A 21721-nucleotide genomic window follows, 5' to 3' on the forward strand; every position below is an offset into this window, starting at 1 on the left:
ACAATAAGTTACAACTGACCAAACGCAGTCTAAATGTTCAGATTAATCCATTGTCACATGCTTCAAATCAGAATCCAATAACCATGTGAAAGTTGATATGGCCTTCACTGCCCACAACCAAGTAGAATATATAATAAGTTAACAAGTAGTATTCATATCACATCCCCACACAGACAAAAGAACATGCACTATATGCATTCAAAATCAAGTAGGTATCCTCCTCTTCAGTTGAAACGATCATGCTTTTCTCTTGTCCATCACCTAGGAAGAGTTTCACATCATTCCCTTGTTCGTTTGTTGCGTTGTTTGATCATGAACCCTCATAATCAAACAATGCACCAAACGAACTGGCGAAATACAGTATCACAGGGGATTTCTGTTTGCAAGATGTGAACCACGGCGAGTTTGCTAAGATAGAAAACTGCTAAGGGACCCTCATGAGGCCGTAAATAGCAACGCCGTCTGAATACTAGTGACACTATTCACAGTAGGAAAACTTTCCAGAGTCAAGCTGTTGACACCCTGGAAATATCATACATTATCACCAATACTAACAGGTGTTCATTCACGAGCCAGCTATGCCACATACTCTGACTCGCTATGGAGTGGACACTCAATACCAAAAGTGCTCTATGGTTTCTGTACCAGTGTGTGGTTGCACAATTTATGTGCAGTGGATCGGCACAAGCGCTGGTAACTATTGCCTGGCTATCATCTACCTAAATTGTTGTTACAAACTATTCGAAGTCTCATTACTGAATCTAGCTAGTAATGTTAATTCAATGTTCCTCTACACTCAGGAGTACCGCAGAAGCAAGGTATCTTATCACCAACTTCATCGCAATTGAATTTGTAGTCATACGTGACCTCCTCGCCTGCGTAAATGTCCCTCTTCGCAAAGAAGACGACCTTCATCATTGTCAAAATCAACAATTTTCGTTTTAGGTACAAAGTATCTAATTTTTGTAAACGTAGACAAACTGAGAAAGACGTTGAAAATTAGAACAAATAATTTCAACAAAAGAATACTGGGATAATGTATCTGGGTTTTACCTTTTTGAGATTCTCCACACATATTACCTTCGCAACGCAATTAGGCTGGCAAACGACCGAGGTAAAAATTAGTAAAATGTTAAAACAGCCGCCTAAACGTAAAAGAAAATGCCGAACAGTTGGACATCAATATCCGAAACAAATCAGACGTATTGCTGGCTTTAATGATCCCACACACACAGAGCGAGCGAGAGAGAGAGCTTGGGATCAAGAGGTCCCTCTGTAATAATTAGCGGTGTCAAATTTTTAAAAAAGCGCTTGCTGCATATCCAATAGAGAGGTCTTTGTCAATTGATGATGAACTTTTCTGTTATAATTATCTAATTTGCTACAACTCGTCATCAAACCAGAGAGCTTACCGAGCAGGAATGGTTTACAAAACGAGCTATTCCACCTTTACGGGTAGCATCAATAATCTGCTCCGTATCTATTCTGAATAGATAGCAAGCACCTTGATATTGTAAGCGTTTTCCAGAATGATACTCAGCTTCCCGCTTGTCTGCAACACGTGAACCTACTATCTCGCCTACGTACTCGACAACCTGATGTGCCGCCAACCGCAAAAGTACTTAGAAATTGCACATGGGCGCACCATTTAAGCATAGAATCAATACCACTCCAAGATCTTATCAAATCAGTAGATCCTTCATCCACAACAAATGAATGCACCCAGTCACAACACTTGGTGGAGGCCATGGTCACATGCCATCATTTGGTAACATACAGCTGTGCACCAAATAGAGTTAACATGAAGATTCTCCAATTTGGCTGAGATGTACGCCATTATAGTCGAATACACCATGACATCATATCAAAAAGAGAACTCCCAGAATTACGTCACATATTCCCAAGTTCAAATGTAAGTACAAGGTAACAAATCTCACCACTTCACCTTCGGCAATGAAATCAGTAGTGTAGAGGCCGAGTGCATGGATTCCTGATTTATACACACCAAGTTTCGTCCAACCTCTCTTTTGTTTAAATCGAAGGTACTCCTGCAATTTGCGACGTAATCAAAGAATTCCTTCAGGAAATAAGTACCCGCTTCATTGAAACTTCAAAATGAATGTCATACCACTGAAACAGAACATAGCTACATTGAAACATATGAATTAGTAGCGCATCGGATTCCTTCGAATGTCCTCGAAATTCTACTAAACTCTATCGCTTTCAGTGATAAGAGACGTCAAACTTACTCGGTGATCACATTTCATGGCAGAATTCGTTGGTTTCAGTAACCGTCGAGTTGGCATTTTACGAACATCGATCCGAAGCGCTGCAGCGACTTGCTCAGGAGTAACAGCCATGGCTCCTTCAAGAGTCATCCGTTGCTGTGCTTTGGCTCGCTCTTCCAAACTCAGCTTTCCTGTGTACCCCTACATACATGAAAAGCCCATAGAAATGTTTTCAGATACTTCTCAGTGTAGACAGATTCGCTTATCTGTAAAAAAGAGAGAAAATGAAGCTCATGTAGCCAATATGGAGGTTCCGTTAAAATCACCTCAGTACGAGCACAAACTTCCCGCCTGGCAGGACGAAGCCCCACTTTTGTTAAATCGTCCAACTCGTTAACAGAAGAATCGCCATGATTTAGGCATTTTCCAAAAAAGCCAACCTGATTACTGCCATCCATTACAGTTTCACTTTGTAACAGACCCTGCATAACAAAAATAGTTAATGAAAAATGAGAGAAAATAATAGGGTAATAATGAATATAAATTATTTTTCTATGCATTGGAATTATAGAACGCATTGGTCTCAATAAAATGTCCATCGAGTTCCAAAACCCAGTGTGGCTAAAATATCGGATCAGTTTCTAGGTGAAGAATTTACAGGAATGTCCGATGTATTTCAAGTACCAATTGAAAAGATTTACCTTCTCATGAGCACACAAGACATGAAATGGTGTTGAGCATTTTGGTACACGACACTGTATGCAGGCACCACCTTTCCTCCGACATATGGAGCATAGCTGGCAAATTCAATAACACAGTCAACTTCAAGTTACCAAAAGCAATATTTCCAACACAATGCTCAGGTCCTCGAACAAACAAACTCAATTTGACGACAAGCACCTGAACAATCTTGAACCTCAAAACCAGTACCAGAGTCGGAGTGAGTCGAATAAAACGTCAAACTGCAATATACTCGCAGATGTTCACCACGAAACTAACTATCAACCTGTCTCATCACAATCTACAACCTCTCGCTCGGCAGATTGTCTATTTTTCCTACATATTTCCCCATCACATTCTATTGAGACATACAAAAAATGAAACGCTCATCTATCACTTCTGAGAACAACCAGATAATCAATAAAATCCAGATCCAACCAGAATACTCCAGTACTTACCATTTTTCGTAGAGAAACTTTTACACCCGATACATCGAACACTCCCATGGTTCCCATATTCAAGCATCGCGTTCCAGGCATCCACAATGTGCACACCATATGGGCCCACTGTTTGGCTCCACTATCCTTCAAGACGCTTCGAACGGTATTGTTCCTCCTCCAACTCTCACGTCCGGAATTTGCGAAAACAGCCCTATCAGAATACTTCACTATGTTGCCACCACTGCTCCCAGGCTCAGGACTGTCCTTACGACAAACTTTGCAAATCGAACTGTTGTCTCTGGGCCCCTCACAATCACATGACTCACATTCTGTGCCCATCGTATCATTACTCTTCGAACACTTTCTTGCCAAGACAGATACCGACCTGTTCTTCGATAACTGAATGGTGTTTGTTTCTGACAGAAGGGTTTTCTCATCATCTGCTAAAGAGGAGTCAGGCATGTTCTCATCCTTCATGTCTCGCCAAACTTGCAATAACCCGTGGCAGAAACTTCGAGCTTTGTGGACGCGGGTCATAGCTCCACCCCCATATCCACAAAGAACACATATCTACATAAACCAACCCAAAACTTCGTCATTCCCTCACCAGGTCAAATGCAAGAATCATTCCTCATTTTTAGGTCGCGTATTCTTGACACGAAACAGCTCTAGCAAAGTTAATTGTGGCACCCGTACCAAACATCAAAAGGTGAATTAGCCAAATCGAAAACAAGGTAGAAAACCCAAAGAGCATAGTAAAAAGACATATAAATGAGAAAGATCATTCCTGACATGGACAAGGAAACACCTAAACTATATTTAAAATAAACAGTAAATAACTCGAGGATCCTGAAGTTGAAGGAGATAAAAATGTGCCAACATCTCAAATAAAAAATACATACCAAGCTGGACAAAAGCAACTAAAAATTTGAAGCCAGAGAAAACCCGGAAGTAAATTATGCCCTTACCGAATTTTTGATCTTGAATTTGCAAGTACGACAAGACCAAGGCCCTTTCGGAATCTTGGGCACGCCGTAACATGCTTGATGAACCTATCCGAATGATGATCAAGATGAACATTACGTAAAGCATGGTCAGACATCATTTAGTTAAAATTCAGACGGCCAAAAAGGAAAATTTTTAAAAAAAACATTAATGATATCATATTGATATCAGAAAAAATAATTTGTCAACTGGACACTACCAACCACAACAAAGGATGAATGCAATCAAAAGTACGAAACTTGAGGCACATGCTCCATTAGAAATTCACCAGAAAGTTCCACGTCCACTAATATACATTCTTACCTTGACTGGACACCGACTACAACATAATAACTTATTGTAGCTGACCGAGGTGAAGGCTCCACAAACATCACATTTATTCCTTTCGTGAATGTTGGGCTTTTTTATTTCAAAACTGGCCACTGATCTTTCTTTTTTCAAATAAGAACCCATCATTTCTTTTGAAAACGTGGGCTTTGCTTTCAGCTGCATCTTCAAGTTGCTTCCCAGACTATGGTCCACGTGTTCTTTCAATTTTCTATCGTCTGAAAAAAGCTCCCCCATGGAACTGCACCAAGCAAAAGATGTGCGTTTCTCTCAGGAAACCCCTTTCATAAAAACCAGATCTAAATTATCCAGAGCATGTCCTTAAAACAACAGAGGTCACCAGTGTAAGGAGAAGCACATTGTAATGAGCAAGACATTCCTCACACTAAAGAAACCTAAGAAATAATAGCAGGCATAAAACCCAATACATAACTGATACTCCTGCACCATCTAGATGTGGTGCAAAGGAACATTGATCATCTTCGCAATACTGACTATAGTCTGATGAGCTACCGAAGACCAACTATTAGACAAGACACATCTAAGATAAATAACACAATATAAATAAACCCACATACACAACACAAGCCACCATCAACTATTTGAGCATCTGAATGATTATGAAGTACCTCTTCGGCAGAGCAACGCTTTCCATGGATGCCTCAATGTCGCAAACTAAAATCTCTTTCGCTTTGTTCAATCCAGAGATAAACTTCGGACGTTTCGTGCTGGCACCCGGCAGAGACAGCAACTCTGGTCCTCCTTTTCTCTTTAGCACCCCTAGTCCTGTTATACCCCCCTTTTGCACACGCCTCTCCTCGTGCGGCACTGTGTCTGTATCTCCCAGACGCAGTCTTTTATCAGAAGATAATGTATCCTTGTCCAGCGATTTATTTCCCTTTATTTTACTTCTCTTTACATTACTTGACCGTATCTGCTTCCTCACGAGGCAACCCTGCTCACCGAACCCCTGCCGAAGCTTCGTTTCTGAGATAATGCTGTCGCTTGCTGATCTCAACTGAGATAGTTCGCACTCAAATGTATCGCCTTTTCTAGGAGCTAATTTCTCCTTCTCTGCTACACTCTCGCTCCTGTCAACTTCTACTTGTGCGTCGATGCTTCTGTGCCACTCTACTTTCCTTCTATTTGAAATCCCTGGCCTCACTGACCTCTCACCGCGAGGGATAGGACCACCAATACCTACAGATCCAGGTTGTACTGCCGGGTTGTCCATTTGTAAAGCTGCTGACGCCTGTTTTCCGGCCTTCCAGACTGCTGCTGAATCCTCATTCTCTGCGAACTCGGACACCTCTGCATGTGGCCCATTCATGTTGTTCTTGCCAGTCAACTCCAACAGACTGCGGACCTTTCGATTCTGTGCATCTTCTTTGTGGACTTGTATCATCTTACGCCCTTCCTTCCACACTACTCCCGTATCAGGACGATTCTTATCCTTTACGTCTTTCATAGGACCGGCTGTGATATTACCAGTGGCAACATGGGTTTCAACTTTCTTGTGGACTGTAGCTTCTATTGTAGATTTAGAAGTCTTCCAAGATCCTCCCATGCCAAAATGATCTCGATCCTTGACTTTTTTATCACGACTGGCTGCGACACTACCAGAAACTGCGTGGACATCTACCCTCTTCTGAATAGTTCCTTCGTTTCTGAACTCTGGAACGGCTTCTTTAAGCTTCTGTACAACTGCCTTTCCTTCGAAAGCTTCGGAAATCGGACTGGAATCTTTGGCTTGTTTCAAAATCACGCTTAACGACACTATCTTCCCATTTCGTGGACTTGGTCGCGCCGATGGTGTTCTCGGACTGCGAAGACTCTTAGTCAAGAAAGTTGGTACCTTATTTGGACCTACAGTGCCTGCTTCCCCTAAACCTGAATCACAAATTGACGAAACTTTGCCCAGAGCTCCTACTTTGGAGACCGTCGATTCACCCATATCTGGCCCTCTCTTGCCATTTCTTATATCCGAATGACCCTCCTCAGCTGGGTTACCACTCCAATCCCTCCCGCCGCACTTCGACTGCAATTTTGTCCAAATCCCTTTCTTGGCTTTAAGACGGTTCACGCCTGCCACTGGAACTCGTATCACCAAACTGCCTGTCTTTTTCTTCGTATCCTCACTCAAACTCGCCGCCTCTAGATTATCCTCAGTCACATTCGTCAACTTCATTTCTTGATGCCGTCTCGGTATGGCCAGCTTCCGCCGCTTAGAAGGCGGCATCACCTCTCCGCTACTCGCTTTCAAATCCTTCGTCGATAAGTCCGCATCCGCTCTTACAAGCGCCTCCTGCACCTGGAATCCTATTCTTGCATTCGCTGGTGGCACCTGAACTTCAGCTTCGTGCCCAGACGAACTCGTCGGACTAACAACCTTAGCATCTCCATCCTCACCCAATTCCAGCCGTTTCCATTTCGTGTTACGTCGCTGCGTCCTCTCCAGTTTACCTGCCTTCACAAGATTGTGTGAGTTTGCCATGTATTTTCAATTCACAATCCACCATTCTGTGGGGAAATTTTAACTCAGACTCTAATTTCCCAAGCCGAAAAATTCACTCTCACACAATCAAAACCGGACAAAAGTAACTACAAAGTACTCGCCTGTGCTTATCACCGGCTCTGCTTCCACCTCATTAGATTCTGCCTCCTTGCTGCCATGGCACCCTCCTGTGCCTCTCACTCCACTTCTCTTCACAATAAGTCTTCTTCCCACGTTGCTGGATGATGGGCATCCCATAGACGATGGAGATGCGAGCTTAACTGGATCCTCCAACAACGACAATTCATTCTGATTCGTGGCCATTCCCATGTCCACATCGTCCGATGAAGAGCATTTACCTATTCCAGACCCTTCATCTACAGCCCCGGGAGCAGCCGTCATATCCGACTCTTGCACAACCGAAGGGCATCCTTCGCCACTAGCAGCACATCTTTCATCAGAAAGCCCGCTAGACACGTTCTCTGAGCTATTCGAACAAACTTCACCACCACCAGCACTCCTTAGTGGACTGCTACGCCCTGCTGCAGCGCCCTTCGCAGCAGTGTCTGACAACACACTATTATCCCCGGGAGCCACTCCTTCACATTTTGTAATCATCTCCTGCCGTTCCACCTCTATCTCTCTCCGTCTCGGTTCCCACGGTAAGGTCGGACCACTGGACTCCAGAGTACACTCTTTACCCTTCACTGTGTCCTTGTCCAGATGTGGCTCCGTGTCTGGCTGTTGGACCTGGGCACGACCTTCTAAAGCATCATGCTGGCCTTCCACAAAACCTACTCTTTTTCCAGCCTCCACCGTGCTCGCAAGGCTATTCTTCTCCTTCAGACAAACTTGTCCAGCGAGCCTAAACAACCACCACCACATTCAACACTAAGCTGTGATGAAAATAAAAATAAATGACTCACTATTCATACATGCCTGCGCTTCGAAGTCCACTAACTGCATACATCAAGGATGTTTAAAACTAACAAGCATATTTACACCACGTAAGAGCAATCAACGATCAAAGCTAACCCTCACAGAAACGCTGCAACCTCCCCTCACCTTGGCACAGCTTGCCCTCTCGTAGATGGACTTGCTTTCCTGCATTTGAAACAAGTGCACTGTGTGTCCTCCCCATTGACAGACAAAAGTTCGAAGTTTCTCTGCGGGCTTTCACCCGGCGCGTGACCATCTTTCACCTCCTTAACTGCCGGATCTGCAAAAGCCGCTTAGAAACATGTTAGACCAAGACACTGCCCATACACAGATTCAGGTGTACTCCGTTACCTACATATTTACATGCACAGAAATCTCCACAAATATTCTGTCGAAACCACATCTCTAGCACCGTTAAAAACAGAAATCTAAACAACTACACCACGATTCCGGGGCCTCGATTGGAGACCTGCTAGACGCTCCAATCGCACATCCACGTACTCAGCTTCATTGCGTCTGCTTTCAGCGTCGCCTGGCCTTAAACGTTTCGGAATCTCTGCGTTCTGCACTTTCCATCCCAAACCCGAATCTACAGTGTTCAATGCCTGGGGACCGCCTCGAGCCCAGCCTTGCTTGTCGTTTCCCAATGCCTGGTCATTCTGACTCTGCCACTGCTTCTGTTCAATTCTATTTGACATCAATTTTTGACCCTCCAATACATGTTCAGCACCCGGTACTCTTCCTACCTCGTTGCATCGTGTACTGCAATCCTCCTGCACAACTCTCTGAATCGGCCGCTGTGTCATGAACGTCATCCCTTGTTCTCGCATCTGAAATCCAAGTTTTGGATCCTGCTCCAACCTACTGTGACTTGCACTATCCACAATCCCTCGAGAACCAATCCCCGAATCGTGGTGACCTTGGTTCTCCATAAGGAAGTCAGAGAATCTAGCACGGGGAGCCATCGAGGGCCGACCAAATATATCCACACCGCTGGACAAACTTTTTGCCGCAACTCCTCTACTATGACCGTCCTTCAGCTGTGCCCTAAGACCTTCTGGCCCCATCGCTCGGTACGTGAACGATGACTGAATGGCTGTTTCCAAAAGCCTCTGTCCGGTCTTGTTGCTCAGCTGCATCAATGCCCCTGTGCTCAACGAATCCAAGCTCGTCCCATTCTCCAATGTCACGCTACGAGACTGATTAGGGTGTGAAATTAGCTTTGCCGCCAACTTCTCCGACCCCGATTGTACGACCCGGAACTGACCATCCCCACTCCTGCTCAAGATGCTCGACTGGTGAATGGATTCCAAAGACGTGAATTTTCCTTGAACCTGCTCTGATACAGCACTTAGTTCGTATACTCCTTGTGAGGAATGGAACACCTGCCTTGTACTTTGGGTTAAGTTGTGATAAGCTGCGCCTCTGTCCTCTCCGCGCTTCTCTTTACCGAAACCATCCAAACCATCTGTTCTGACAGGAACTGAATGTCGTGTCGTGTTGCCGCTTAGTTGCTCTCTCTTCTGACCAGAAATGCCAGAAAACTTAGGTAGATTCGTCGGATTGAACTGCTGTAAGTTATGTGGCGACTTTCCATCCCACACTGTCAAGAAACATACACATATCCACATTCTCCACATTAATCATACATATATAAATATATATAGGCTGGTGTATGCTTTAATACATTTGATCCACCAACCCAGACACTATACCTCATCTTCTACCACAAAACAATTTCGTGTGGAATTTGTATTTCCATTTCATATTGTCTCTGACGGGAGGTAACATCGGTGACATTAATGAGCACTTTTCTGCTGTTTAAATTTTTATTCCGGATTTCCAGTGCATATGGATAGACATCACTGTTGTAATCAGCATGCAAATTGTGAATACGAAACATGTGTTAAGGCGACAACCTTTGTTCATGATTTGTTCAAACAAAGGCGGCTTCGGATGATCCACACTGGAAGTTGCCATGGATGAGAAAGATGCCCCAGCCGCCTGTGTTTGCTGAGATGGCTGCCCCAACCGTAGCTCAAAATTTGAAGTACTGTCATTCTCTCTTGTACGACATTCCTGCCCATCGGTCCATCTGTTAACCAAATAGTTTACCCCTTTACCGTTCCTCACCTGCTGTTCCGCAGAGGAATAACGCTGACCTCCATCATTTGTAAAGTTGCGTTCATTGCTTATGGCTTCGTGACCTGCATGAGACATGCTTTGAAATGTAATACCTCCCATATTCCCCTGACCCCTCGAAAGGCTCTCGGGCGGTGGAGCTGTATACAACTGTCCAGACCCGACAGCCGATGTTACATTCACTCCTCTGTACGATTGCTCGTAATTCCTCAACTCCGTCTCTCTAGAATCCATTACGCTACCGTTTCCAGTGTTCAGCAGTCCGAATTTCGTATTAGAGTTGGAATTCGTCGCATGAAGAGTGGAAGTGCTCCCGTTGCCTACACGAGCATCCCACATCTGTGTTGTTCTGCTCTTCATCATCGGACTGGTTCCGCCACATGACACATCCACTTCTTTTTGCCACCTCTGAGTCGACATCCCTTTATCCCGTCCAGGCCCTATCTCACCAGGACCAACATCTTTATATTTTCCGTGCCCCGTCTCCACAGAACCACTATTCTGCCATTCCCAACCCACATTGTCCTCCGGAACCTTCACCTGCCGCCCAGAAAAGCAATTTGTGAGCTCAACCGCAGTGACCCTCACTGTGTGTAGTTGGAGAACCTCAAAATACATTCAGAAACATGTCATTGTATACATCTCAGCCACTAGTGTCCATGATGTCCATCAACTTACCCCAAATTGAGAGAAAAACAACTTTCGCCACTGTACCAAATTTTCACCTCCCTCCATAAATACCGCCAGTCCAGGATTTGAAACATTAAGTCCTGAATGCTGCACACAACCATACCATAAGATATCTTAAGCCACTAAGGACAGAGACAGGGTGGCAACTTAGTCACTTTCGTACCACTTCAAATTCAACACCAACATCAGTTGGAGCATTAAGACCTGCAGGGACCATACATTACAGTGCAGCTGTTCCTTACTGAACCAACAGAATAAGTACCTCCATCAAATACCTGGGTAAATTTAGCAACCGACATGTGTTGGCCGTGGCAGGCACAAGTTACTCCCAACTGCCCTGCGTCAGTCAAACTTAGCAGCCCACCTGCCACCACACTTCTCAGGTCAACCCGCAGTCCCAGAGGAATCCAAAGAGACATATACCCATCGAAGACGCTATATAAAACATCGTGACTTATCTACTCAATAATCTACTCAATTTCTCTTTGAGCTTGTATTGAGTAGATTATACCCATCGAAGATGCTACATAAAACATCTTAACAAAAATGAATCGCAACACACGAAAAGATACACAATGAGATCCCACCCACCCAAAGTCAAACTTGACATCACAAATCAGCCACTCTTTCTACGAGAGGCAATAATCTACTCAATACAAGCTCAAAGAGAAAGGGATTAAGCCAGCAACATGCACATTCACAGCCTGACAAACAGGGCCAAGACAGTGTGCCAAAGGCTCTTTGAAGATACTCACCCACAGGTACTTCAAAGTAGTTTATGCAATAAACTCGAAGCCCTCCGGATGGAGTCGGGCCTGGGTTTGAGTGAGGTTGGCTCCGGAAAACAGATCCCATATTGGATGACGTCGAGTCAAATTTGTGAAGGTCCCCATTGGCCATGAACAGAGTCGACGCTTGCACGCTTGGATACCGCTGCCTTTGTCTCAACGGCTCCGCTAACCATTGTGATGAAGAAAGACGTCGGCTCCCCTCCAAACCCAATTCATGCGTACCCCTGCTAAAACTTGAATTTTGCGACATAAATTCAGCTACTGGTGCCCTTGACCCATTCAGAAGGAAACTTTCGTTTACTCTTCCGCCAGTCGTGAGATTGAAGTCCCTATTGTGTCCAATAGATGGATCTGCCACTGTAGTAAACTTTGCACTACCGTCTAGGCGATTTGTTTGTGATGGGATAGAAAGATTTTGAGTAGACCATCCATCATACCCACCGTGATCTGCCAGATTCATTTGAGTGAATGGAGGAAGAGACGCAATATGACTCGACCGGGCAGTCAAGGATGGAGGGTTATTCGGCTTAAGTGGATGCTGCTGAGACCCAGAAACCATGGCCAGAAGTTCCGACTTGGGCTTGTTTGCACTGAGCCCTTGAGAGCCGAAATTCATCATATTCGGAAGCATATGCTCTTGCCTGAAAGTACGCTCGATAACGCAGAATTCCTTAGCCATGTAGGGCTGGGGCAACTGCCCTGAATCCAAATTGAACTACAACAGAAAACCCACACAAAAGTGATGATTAGCGCTTCTACATAAATTGCAGAAAAGCCGAGAATACTGACATTACCTGTACATGTTAAGTTAAACCACTATTTCACGAGTTAAATAAACGATTGTTGAATAGTTATTAATTACTAGAATTATCAGGTGGACTATATACAGTTAATTCGTATGGTGACTTCTCATAATTCCTTGCACAATTTGATACGTTGATGTAACAAACTGCAATGAACATGCTATAAAATGTACCTGTCTGATTAATATATCCAATCAGATCAAAATAACTTACCACACTGTATGCAAGCAAAGTTCCTTGTTCAAACAAATTTGTATAAATCAATTCCTAAGAGCTGGAAATGGTAAACCGCCCTCACTTTCTCCTGTGTCTCCCTATTCGTCAGCTCTGAGATTACGAACGCTCATTGTACAAATGGAGCTAAAGGTGCATTGCTACAACCATCCAAACAAGACTACAAAAAATTCCGATGAACACATTGAAAGACTCTGAGGCAACATGGACCACGTCCTGTTATTTCCCGACGAGCAACCCCTTCTTAGACACCAGGACACCTTTAAGACATGTAGATTACCTGGTTTGATGTTGACACGCTCGGGTGAGTCGGAGGTTTATTCAAGGGTGGCCTCATGTTCCACATCTCCTCCAAGGTCATCACTTAGCTTCGAATGCCCCCACCTAAACCATTAACTTTACTCTGAAATGACAAACAAGCCTCAGACTTGTACTTCACTTTTTAACTTTCACAATCCGGAGCACACTTCTATAGAAAAAGGCATGCCGATTTCGACATCAAGGAGCGGAAGACGGAACGAAATATGATACCATTGACCATTAGATATGCAACGTCCGGTAAACAGTGCACACTTCCAATTTTCCCTGAATGACAATGCCACGAAGCCGTGCATTAAAATACAAACAACGCAGACAAGTAGTGCAGTAGATGTTCCGTAGGCACTGACGCGTTCCAAAGTCACGACGACCGACTATCTCGGTTTCCAGAATCTCAACTACTGTCCTCAGCGATAATTGTGCCTCCTCAACGATCAACAACATAGAAAAAATAGTACAGAAATACAATCGCGTTGCAAAAACATGAAGTTTCCAAGCTGCAGTTTACTACTCCACCACTGCACCAATCGCTGCAGTCTGGCTAATATGTGACAGCATTGAAAAAACCACTACCCGCAGCATGTCTCCTGATGCCAGTCTCCATCTCTTCAACTATCTATGCCCCACAGAATTTTATATGTATACATATAAGATTTCTGATGATCTGAAAAAAAATAAGTCTCTCCTCTGTCAATACCCAAGTCTTTTGGATAGTCGCAGACACGACACGCTCCTTCTGCAATCTCTTGGAGCATATTAAGAGGCTTTGCTCCAAACGTCAATTTAAAACATCTTACCGCTGTCCTCGCAGATTTTCCACTCACCAGACAAGACCCTCACCTGATAGTAGATCCTTTACGGAAACCACAACATATCGGGGACAAGAAACACGACACTGCGCTCGTCCGCCCTCACAATTTCGATTGTAAACTCAACCTTGCCCTGCCCTGCCCTACACTTCTCCTCTCCTGCCCCACCCTTCCGCAACTCCTCAATCTTCAAAAAATTCCCCACTCCAACGATGCAAAAATAATAAAAAATGAATACATCTACAAGCCCCTAAATCACTCGTAATTACCCTCAATCAGCACCTCCCGATGGTAATCCCAGCACAACTGACTTCCAGAGCTCCTCCCCCGCTATAATCCACACCCATCAACCAACATCCCCCGTGAGAGCTCTCCGTAACAGCATTTCCTCACATCCCAAAACTCCTCTGAAGCCAGTCACCCCACGCGAAGCCGCTGGCGGAGAAGACGAGGAGACCTTGCGTGGTTGGCACCACTCGAGGGGGGAAGAGGAGGGTGGAGCAAGAGAGACAGCCGTGGCAATTGATGTTCAGCAAGCGTCGGCAGCGATTCTTCTACTCAATTCGCTGCTTGCACTTGCTCTTCTTCTTCCTCTTCCTCCTCTCCCTTCGTCCACCTCTTCCTATGTCTGTTTCATGTGTTGTTGCTACAAGGCCGAACTCTAGGGCATCCGCGGGCTCTGGTACCCGCCTACTCTATAGCGTGGACGATGAGCGGTGGGACCCAACTTAGCATTCCCCCTACAAACTGAGCCCTAGTGTAGCGTTGTGGGTTGTTTGCAGCCTTCCTCACCGTTTCATCTTGCACGCACATTATTATGCTCTCTGTCCATGTTGACTTACGCCGTACCCTTACTCCGGTCCCGGCCCGTTTTTGCTGAGATTGAGCGGCAATGGGCTCTCAGACCGATTTGCAAATTACATTTTCAAATTTTAGCATTTGCCTCAACTGGTGCTTAAAACAGTCGGGAGATATCGCGCGTACATCATATAATTAATGATGCAGGTACTGGCAGATGTGACCTCTAAACTGTTGTAGATTAATCACGACTTAGCTTCAGAACTTGTGTGAAGAAAAACATCACCAGCGCAGGTACTGACAGTGAGGATCCTGGAGGTTGAATGGTCAAACCATTGAAATTTATTTAAGGCTCTGCAGTTAAAGAAAATGTAGGATTGCGTACGCAAATGGATTTGGGGCATGCAAAGCACTCATGCACGGAGGTGAAGGAAAAAGAGTGATTATTAAAGAGACCAATCGTCAATCAAGGAAGTGAGAGGTGGACAATAAGTATCACTGGCATAACAGCTCTAGCACGCTAGAATACTGACGACAAAAAACAGACCGCTGTGGCAAACAAAGGGCTGCACAAAATAGAATGTAAAGAACCAAATGAGAGTACTGGAGTACAATCACGAATACTCATCTCCTGAGAAATCACTCCCATGTGTCTGCAGGGAAGATCAATATTGAATGGTAACTAAGAACGGTGCACAGCTCCATTCGTGTAACAAGTTACACCACAAATCGTGCATGACTGAAGCTGGGAAGCGCTTCCACTGCCAGGGAAAATTTCTTCCCCTTCGACTAGAAATGATGGAACCCAATACCAATGCCTAAACTTCCAATAGATTCGTAGAGTGGTTCAGAACACTATCCAAAAGACTCCAGGTCTATCCTTTTGTTAGCAGCTTCGTAGGCTACAGCCACACTTTCATACTCTACGACACCTGTGATTCCAGTTTTAGAAAAGGCCAAAAACCTAACACTCTTCAAGTCTTTCTCTCTCGAGCCATTCCATCAAGCCTGAAGTAGTTGAGATTGAGAATCGAATTCAGTTTGTTTTGCGGTTGTAGTAATGAGACGGCGCCTGTTCTCTCCCACGTGGCAATCCCGGTATCCCCAACTCTTGAAGAGTCCCCGAAGATATTCGGCTGTCTTCGTGTCACCTTCTCTACGAGACCGCCTCCACAACTTGTACAGCACTTCCCTGCACGGGGTATGACCAGCATCCATCTGCAAAAAGAGTGATTAGATAGTCAGCATCCATCACATCCTATCCAGACAATTGTTAGTTGTCTTGAAAATTATTGCTAATGATCTCAACCCGGAATGGAATACAGAGTCATCTACATGAGGCTGGAAAGTTGCTGACCATTGTGGTGAGAATAGCAGAAGCTGATTCAACATCTCGATTGATAACATGAACAGTGATCATCAGCTCAAAAGATCGCTGATCGGGAGCAATACCAGATTCCTTCATGTACTCGAACAACTTTACTGCCTCAGCTGTCTGCTCAGAACCAGAAAAGTAAAATTCTTAGTAGGGACAAGTATATGTAAATATTAAATCCAAATTTAAACCGCAGGCTCCTGATAAGTGTCCTTCAGAAATTCTCAACAACACTAACCTTTTTGTTCTTCCCGAAAGCTTCCAAAAGAGCGTTAATGGAATGAGAATCAGGTCTCAGTCCAAAGGTGCTTGAAATAGATTCGAAAGTCTGATATGCACGGTCAGCGTCCCAAATATTTGCACAGCCCAGTATCACGCAGTTTATAGCCGCTATAGGTACAGGCTGTCCACTGGCATGCATTTCCGCCAATTTAAAGTAAGCCTGCAGACAAAACATGCAAGGAAGTAATCAAAACACAAAAAAGAACCCACTTTTTTTTTCTTTTTTTTCTTTTTTTTTTTTTTTACTACTACTAAGATACAAATAGAGAGGATAAGATAACCGCCGCATAAACAAAAGAGGACATGACAAAGTGTAAAAGACGCACTGGGCAATTAAGAATGAAACTCACCCCGTCAAGACCTGCGGGGCCTAACTGAGACAGTGAAAGCACAAGAGGCCTCAAGGACGAAAAAGGACTCAAAATCTCCAATTCCTCTGCATTTTGAGCGGCCCCAAAGAGACTCTGCATCTCGGAAAGTATTAAAAACGCGGCATCAAACTGCTGAGAGGTGGACAAGGCATGCACCAAGGCCATGTAAGCAGCTGGATGAGGTGTACGACCTGACCCAACACACACTTTAAGAAGATCCCATGCCTCTTTAGCGAGTGCAGCATTAGCAGTACGTGCGGCCGTTCCAAGAATAGCCGCAATACTCCCCTCATCCATTACCAGAGGCTGAACAACCTTAGATGCACTTTGGTTGTTCAGGTGTTGTAAAGAGGTAAAAGCACACTCAGCATCATCAACTTCTGTTGCCGCTATGACTAGCTCTACCAACGTCTGAACTTGTGGTACCATTTGGTGCGTCTGAACAAACAGAAGTAAATATCAATCGCCGAAGTTAGAAACCGAAGGACATGGTAATGAATACTCGAGCAACTATCCCTTGAACAAACACCACAAGCAAGAGCGATGTGTCAAGCGTGCCCACCTGCATTTGCTTCATTACCGCAACAGCTATTGCGGAGCGATGGGTTCGAGCACAAGCAAGCAATACTTCATTATACGTGGTCTTGCTGGGCACAAAATTCCTCACATACATAGACTGCATGTGCTTTATCGCAGCTGGTATTCTTCGATTAAGCGCACACAAAGCAATAACGAAGTTATATGCATCCCCATCAGGTTGCGCCTCTGGACCAGCTCGTTCCATTCTGCAAAGAAACGGGGAGAAAAAAACATTTAACCTGTGGCACTATTCATTTGCATCCAAAATATCATATGAAAAAAGCATTTTAGTCAATACCCTGCGACACGACATAATTGTTAAAGGTGATAATTAGCACGATGGAAGCCAAGAAACGCTTCATAACCTGGTGTAAAAGTGCTGAGGCCAATCTTCATGTTACCATGATCCACTAAAGTTAATCTTTCTTTTACAAAACGTCACAATCAAAATTGATGAAGAAACTATAAAAGCGAGTCACAGGCACTGGGATGTTTTTCGAATTCCATGATTTACAAGCGAAGATTAAAGTATGCGAGAATATGAAATGCACCAAGAACATCAAAGCGGAACTCACTTCTCAAGAATAAGTTCAGCTGCTTTCGAATCCCTTTGACGGAATACAGATCGTAGAAGAAAATTGTAAGACAATTGAGTTGGCATTACGCCTCCGCTCTCCATTTCGCTCACAATTCGATGCAGCACATCGGGGTGAGCACCTAGGCGGAGCTTGGCATGTAACAGCAGGTTGTAAACCAAAATATTCGGACTGTTAGGATTCCCTGCTGCATCTGTCAACTTGACCCACTCATCATACAACCGCACGGTTTCGTCCATCTTCTGATGGGAGAGCGCATTGGACATTTCTCGCGCTAAACCGATGGCATCCAAATTCGCAACGGACGATTCAGCCGGTGCCGCAACGGGCTTAAACCCAGATGACATGGAAAATCCAGGTACCTTCGGCGCCGTACTTCCGACAGCTTGGATTACAACAGACGAAAGTTGCGCATCCAACTGCGACGATGCTTGCGCGCAATGCGCACTACTGCTCACGCTCCTCACATCTCTCAGCATAGGAACCCTAAAACCCTTCCTCTCCACCTCGCCTATCCCTTGAGCAGCCCCGTTTCCACATAATGCGAGCGATCCCAAGCTTCGACACAGCACATGCCGCTGCCGCGCATTCAACTGCTTGCACAAAACCTTCAGACTCTCCCTGGAAGCCATATCGACCCACACCTGTCCTCCCCTAAACCTCCACTAAACCCTAATTTGAACAAAAACCTCGTCTCACACCTCTAAATCGCGACTCACTCCAAACCTCCCGAACCAAACCCCACTATCTACACGTCTAGAAGAAACTCCCGCAACCTCACTCAAGCGCACCACATCAGACATAGAGGCAGCCCATGCAACCCAATTCGAATCCTCCGCTCTCAACCACCGAGGCAAAGGGTGAACACGAGCTCAAAATCCGCCACTACCGGGACGTGCTCCCCACGCCGATGCACAGCAACGGCAGCCGAGTAGCTGCACGACGCAAGAGCGCAGCAAGCGATCCGAGCAGAACAAGGGGGATGAAGAGGGTGGGGGCGATGGCGAGCCCAAGTGCCTGAAAACAACAACGACGTGGTTCAATACAATGCAAATGCTAAAGCTGGGCTTCGGCTTGGCTTCCTCACCTTCCTTCCTTCCTGTAGAGCTCTTCTTCCTAAGCTTCCGTGGAGTTAGTGTCCCTTGGTTTTAGGTCACTTGAGGTTTTAGTTCACTCTTGTAGAGCATTTGAGACTTTAGTTCACTCTCATAGAAAATTCCCAACCTGAACAAATGCTTGATAATTGTAATATTACTAGGGTTCGTGCATGCATGTGTCTATTGCAACATGTTTTCATTCCTTATGTTTTGGAAAAATATCGTCAAATTTGTCACTCGAGGAATGGGTTTGTAGTTGTGGGTAATGTTGGATTTCGATTCAAAACTAAAACAAAATGAAATGAAAGTATATAGATGATGCAATTCGCAATGCATTTGAACCAAATCTGAGAAATGAGCCATGTTGTGTGGGTGGGGATTAATGAAATTCGAATGTCCAAAACTTGTCAATGATCTTGCAAAAATAAATAAATAAATAAAATCCAGTTCCGAGTGATTTGTTGATAATGTGTAATCTGTAGTGATATGTCGTAAGTGTAATTATAATTATAATTATTCTTGTTGGAATGTTGAGTATGAAATATAATTTTTTTCCTATACTGTAGTGTGGCACAAACTTGTACCGTGTTTGTTTCTACCATCATTTTCTTTACGCCGTTCAATTTTGCAATTTTAACATCAATACGGTTAGTTCCAAACATTAGTTTTGTTAAAGTCTTTCATCTATTTTATTTTTTTTAAGTTGCAGATTTAAATACAACTCTCAATGCAAGCATTTTGTTGAATCTTTTTCTATGTTGTACAATAATTAACAGAATTGCTTTTGAGAGTTCTTTGAAATAATGTACTAAAAATGATCCAGCAGGTCTGATTACACTTAATTCTGATCACCAAAGTCTTTTTTTTTTTTTTTAACTTGGACGTTGAAAACCACAACTACCTCCATGTTATTATTGATTGTTATTTAAAGTTGTATAAAAGGTTTTTGTTATGCACAAAAGAGACATATATTGCAAGATTTCCATCCATACATGTATAAATATCCACATAAACTACTCATTTTCTAGGTAACCTCCCAATATCTATTACTTTTCTTGTTAAAATATTTTTAAAATGATAGAAAGAAGGATATGTAATTGGATCGTATTCTATTTCCTTCTATCAATGAATTAAAACGAGCTTTACGTCAAAATCATATCATATGTACAAATGACGTTAAAAGGTGTGAAAATTAGAAAATAAGAAAAAAAAGAAACCCAAGACAAAAATGTATGTGCCAAATTATAATCTTCACATGATATCATTAGATGTTTTAGGAAAATAAATGAACTTCTTTATCATTACTAATATTTGTACGATGTTATTTTTACAGTAAAAACAATTGAAATTTCAGTCATTCTTTTGTGCAAGTATTTTTTCCAATACAAATGTTTTGGGATGCATTTAAGTTGTAATTGAACGAATTTCAAAGATATATGAAAAATATTATGTATTTATTGTATGCGATTTAAGCATCGTAGTTTATTTACGTCCATGTTCATAGCAAGCAATTTATGTTCATATTCTATTATGTTTTTACTATGTGCAATTAAATTATTGTAGTAAAGACCAAACCTGGCACCGACAGGAAAATTTATAATATTCTACAATTATTAAAATTTGGGTTTTTTTTTAATATTAATTCACATTCATAACTTTTTAACCAACTTTTAGAGTACGTCATGCCTAGTTTATTGATTTTAAACATCACTGCATACAATCAACTTCTTGTTATTAATTAATTATTTCAATATTTTAAGGCATTTATTCAAAACAACAAAATTTCTGAACATTCCAATTTCAACTTGATGTGATGGTGTATTAATTTTCTTATAAAACATTCCTACAGTTTATGTGATACAGAAGATGAAAGAAATCTTTTAAAAAAAAGTTGTATTTGGTTGGCATGCAATTTAATATACCTAACTATTAGATTGACCATACAAACACAATATTTTGCATTATAATTATTTAATCATTCACTCCTAGTTCCCGGCTATCGATTAAATACTTGTAACGTTATCTTACTTCGTTTACATCTGCAACCTCTTCCTCAAAGTGTAGGCACCTTCTAAAAATCTACAATTATATGATTTACCATCTTCAGAATTTAATTATTAATTAAACTCGCTGATTTTCAAATTTCAATGTTCAAAAAAAAAAAAAAAGGCCCAGTTTTAAAATTCAAAATTTTTATTCGGTACTGAAATATTTTAGTTAAAGATGAATATCATATCAAGTTAACAAATATACAACATCACATCAAACATTAACACACCCATTACCACTTATAGTTTTTGGGCATACCATATTTATTCTTTAAAAGAAAAGAAATGAAAAAAGTATCTAGAATATGCAAGACTTCTCGAGCATGCACATCATCTCCTTACGAATACAAACGGAAACATTTTGGTCGAAAACCATCAAATTATTCCACATTTTCTTTTTGCACACTCATGCACACGGCAACAGGGGGCACTTCGATCCCATGACCGTGACCCCACGGCGTTCGGCTGAATCGCAAATTCAGGGGATTTGCCCTGCCACCGCAGGATTCCGCAAATTGAGGTGTCGTTTAATACCGAGATGTTGTTCGGGGTGGCAAATGGGCTCTGGGATGTCGGAATTAGGGTTTTGCGCTAGAAGAGGGGTGTGCTGCAGTCTAGTCATCCTCTTCCGCAGT

General features: G+C 43.1%; 2 protein-coding genes across 4 annotated transcripts; both read right to left on the reverse strand.

The window, feature by feature from the left end:
• Positions 1-488: 488 nt before the first annotated feature.
• On the reverse strand, positions 489-14346 carry LOC112284032 (uncharacterized). 3 transcript variants are annotated; one of them, XM_024523535.3, is made up of 21 exons: positions 14210-14346; positions 13345-13398; positions 13094-13216; positions 11741-12491; positions 11261-11349; positions 10974-11072; positions 10073-10835; positions 8623-9756; positions 8280-8433; positions 7337-8079; positions 5350-7183; positions 4697-4961; positions 4357-4440; positions 3407-3958; positions 2930-3025; positions 2555-2710; positions 2250-2429; positions 1938-2048; positions 1413-1595; positions 1054-1098; positions 489-909 (listed from the first exon to the last, which is right to left on the reverse strand). In XM_024523535.3, the coding sequence occupies exons 3-21, from the start codon at positions 13172-13174 to the stop codon at positions 775-777; spliced, it is 7455 nt and encodes a 2484-aa protein (XP_024379303.1). In that variant the 5' UTR covers positions 13175-13216; positions 13345-13398; positions 14210-14346; the 3' UTR covers positions 489-774. The 3 variants fall into 3 exon arrangements, with proteins under 3 accessions (XP_024379303.1, XP_024379294.1, XP_090109187.1); XM_024523526.3 differs by lacking the exon at positions 14210-14346 and adding an exon at positions 13972-14108; XM_090253061.1 differs by lacking the exon at positions 14210-14346 and adding an exon at positions 13972-14154 and having other exon boundaries at positions 13094-13398.
• Positions 14347-15367: 1021 nt separating this feature from the next.
• On the reverse strand, positions 15368-19170 carry LOC112284048 (pentatricopeptide repeat-containing protein At1g26460, mitochondrial). The gene is made up of 6 exons (XM_024523555.3): positions 17921-19170; positions 17329-17551; positions 16746-17204; positions 16352-16555; positions 16096-16233; positions 15368-15956 (listed from the first exon to the last, which is right to left on the reverse strand). Exons 1-6 carry the CDS (start codon positions 18571-18573, stop codon positions 15741-15743), a joined length of 1893 nt encoding a protein of 630 aa, XP_024379323.1. The 5' UTR covers positions 18574-19170; the 3' UTR covers positions 15368-15740.
• Positions 19171-21721: the final 2551 nt, after the last annotated feature.

This window comes from Physcomitrium patens, chromosome 1, assembly GCF_059467195.1.
Source record: "Physcomitrium patens ecotype Gransden chromosome 1, ASM5946719v1, whole genome shotgun sequence".
NCBI lineage: Eukaryota > Viridiplantae > Streptophyta > Bryopsida > Funariales > Funariaceae > Physcomitrium > Physcomitrium patens.